Source organism: Netta rufina (assembly GCF_964035555.1).
Source record: "Netta rufina genome assembly, chromosome: 13".
Classification (NCBI taxonomy): Eukaryota; Metazoa; Chordata; class Aves; order Anseriformes; family Anatidae; genus Netta; species Netta rufina.
In genome coordinates this window covers 1,757,866-1,760,795 of record NC_140136.1, presented here as the reverse complement: position 1 = coordinate 1,760,795, position 2,930 = coordinate 1,757,866, and the positions used below count along the sequence as shown (strand labels likewise).

At 67.0% G+C, this 2,930-nt stretch overlaps 1 protein-coding gene across 1 annotated transcript; it reads right to left on the bottom strand.

The window, feature by feature from the left end:
• Window positions 1–1,275: 1,275 nt before the first annotated feature.
• Window positions 1,276–2,656, bottom strand: SNAI3 (snail family transcriptional repressor 3; the record flags this gene model as incomplete). Its single annotated transcript, XM_084294813.1, has 3 exons — window positions 1,276–1,457; window positions 1,654–2,040; window positions 2,482–2,656. The coding sequence occupies 3 exons, from the start codon at window positions 2,654–2,656 to the stop codon at window positions 1,276–1,278; spliced, it is 744 nt and encodes a 247-aa protein (XP_084150939.1).
• Between the last annotated feature and the right edge of the window lie 274 nt (window positions 2,657–2,930).

Sequence of the window (2,930 nt, the reverse complement as noted above, 5' to 3'; positions counted from 1 at the left end):
CGGAGGTGACAGCAGGCCCGGGCCTGGCACGTGGGTGACGCTGTGGGGACAGCTCTGGTGGGGTCCCCCCCCCAAAAAAAAAACAAAACACAACCCACTGGGGACAGAGGGGGCAGCATCCCCCCTCCCCATAGTGGGGGGCATTTGGGGAACCCCTTTGCTGTCACAGCAGGGGCTCCCCGCTGGCACCCATGGGTGCTGGCAGGCACAGCGGGGGCCACCCCGGGGTGCAAGCAGCCCCCCCCCCGGGATGTCTAAGCATTTTCCATGGGCACGGGGAAGGCACGCGGCTATTTTGGGGTGTGGGATTCTTTCCCCTGCCACCGGGACAGGTGGGGGCCCGATTTAGCAAGGCTGGGCCGCAAATAGCACAGGGAGGGATGCGCGGCTCCCTCCTGCTGGCACCCCCCCAAAAATGCCCCCACCTCCTCCCCTCCCCTGCCCCAAGCCACCAGGGTGACGGGGCTGTCCCCATCGCTGTGGGGTGGGGGGGTCCCACAGAGCCCAGTTATCCCCCTGCTGGGGATGCTCGGGGACAATTTTGGGGTCCCTGGGGGGTGCACGGGTGCACAAGCCAGCGGTGTGTCCTGTCCCCCCCCTCCCCAAAATGCTGCAGGAGCATCCAGGCCAGAAGTCCCCTCCTGCACAGGGGGCTGGGGGTGACACCCCCCAGGGGCACCCCAGAGCACACGGAGCCCCCGTGTTTGGGTTAAATCCACCATCAGAAAAATACAACCTCCCTGCTCCTATTTTTAGGGTTTCCAACCAAAAAACTGTCCAAGGGGTGCTGCTGGGCTTGGCCCCCACCCTTCCACAGCACAGACCCCAGCCAAAAAAGCCACCGAGTCCCTGATTTTGGGGCACAAAGCTGGGCAGGGACACATTTATGGGGACACCGTGGTCCCCATAATTTTGGGGTCCCTGGGGGGTGCTCTGATGCTGGTGGGACACGATGCCAGCTGGGCAGCGATCAGGGACAGCCTCGCCACTCACACCCGCAGCGCCCAGCTCCGCTTTTAATGACTGCAAACGAAACCCCTAAACCCTCCCTGGTTCCCACAGCACGGGGTGGGGGGCACAACCAAGAGACTCCTCCAGTCCTGGGGGCCGCGGTGGAGCCGTTGGGGAGCAGAAGGCGGCTTCGGTGACCCGCAGGGGACATCCGTGGTGCTCTCCAGTCCTTCCTTGGGGCGTTGTGTTGGCACGGCGTGGCACGGCACGGTGTGGCACGGCACAGCACAGTGCCCGCAGCCCTCTCCGGGGTTATGGGGGGGCTCAGGCCGCCCCACAGCACCCCCCGTCCTGGTGCCGTGCCAGCAGTGCCATGCGGGAGAAGGTCCTGGCGCAGGCACGGCACCGGTACCGCTTGGTGCTCGAGTGGGTCCCCAGGTGGGCACGGAGGTTGGAGCGGTCGGCGAAGGCTCGGCCGCAGTGGGGACAGGCGTAGGGTTTCTCCCCTGGGGGGGGGGACACGTGTTTAGGGACCCCCATCCCACCCCAAATCCCCCCGCGCAGCCCCAGGGTGCTGCATGGGGATGCTGGGTGGGTGCCCGCAACCGGAGAGCTTTGTGCGCCAGGGGAAACTGAGGCGGGGGGGCTGGAAAAAGGGGGGGGTGGATGAAGCAGCGAGCACCCGGGGGGGGTCATCCTTACCTGTGTGGGTGCGGAGGTGGCCCTGAAGCAGCCAGGGCCGGGAGAAGGCTTTGCCACAGAGGTTGCAGACGCAGGGCAGGGTGTGGGTGCGGATGTGCAGCTTCAGGGCCCCCAGGCTGCCGTACGCCCTGGCGCAGCGCCCGCAGCTGAACCAGCGCCTTGGGGGGGCCGGGCAGGGGCAGCAGGGCTTGGGGACCCCCGGCTCGGCTGCCCCCCCCAGCCGGTTGAGGGTCTGGTTGTCCTTCAAGGGGGTGCCCGGGCTGCGGGTGCCTGCGGGGTCCGGGGGGCTCTTGGTGGTGGGGGGCAGCGGGAGGGAGAGGCGGGCAAGGAGGGGGTCGTGGTTGGGCAGGGGGGGCGTGGAGCAGGAGGAGTACGAGCCATCAGGTTCTGGGGGGCAAGGCGAGGGGTGAATTGGGGGGGGGTCTCCCGGTCACCAGATCCCCCCCCAGGGTTGCCCTTGGCTTGGGGCATGTCCACACCAAGTTGTCCCCCCCTAATTGTTATCCCCCCACCCCCATGCCCACCCCTGTGCACTGCAAAACTGGGCAGAAATGGTCCTTCCCCCCCCAAAAAAAAAAAACAAAAAGGGAATGGGGATGCCACAGCCCCCCCCCCCCCCCAGCACATCTGGGGCTGGAGGTACCAAAAATCTGCGCATCCCCTGGGGCACCGTGGCACCCTGCAACCACCTCCAGCCCCCCCAAAATTAGCACAGGGACCCCCATGCGGGTGGGATGTGATGGCGGGGAGGGTCCCACACCCCCAGCCCCGGGAATTCCCCCCCCACAAGGCACCAATTCGGATCCAGGGTCCCTGGGGCAGCCTCACCACAGGTGTGGAGCTGGCCATAGTTGGGGCCATGGGTGCTGGGGGGCTTCTTCTTCACCAGGAAGGAACGGGGCATGGCCGGGCCAGCAGGCGAGCTCGGTGTCCCCGTCGTGTCCCCCGCCGTGTCCCCGCGGGTGCCAGCAGGTGCCACGAGGCCCCCGGGGCTCATTAGCATGGGCAGCCCCCCGGGGAGCCCCGGCGCCAACCGCTGCCCGAGGGCTGGCCTTGGCCACCAGCACGGTGACCGTGGTGGGGACAGCCCCGTCCCCCACCCTGGCACGGCCACCCTACACATCCCCCAAATGGGATCCCACCGCCCACAGCATCCCCCTGGGTGTTGCCCTTGGGTTAGGGCACAGCTTTGGTTTGTGGGGACCCACAAACACCTCTCCAAGGACCAGTTCACCCCAGTTTAACCCCCAGTGCGCGGCTAAAACCCCAAACCCACC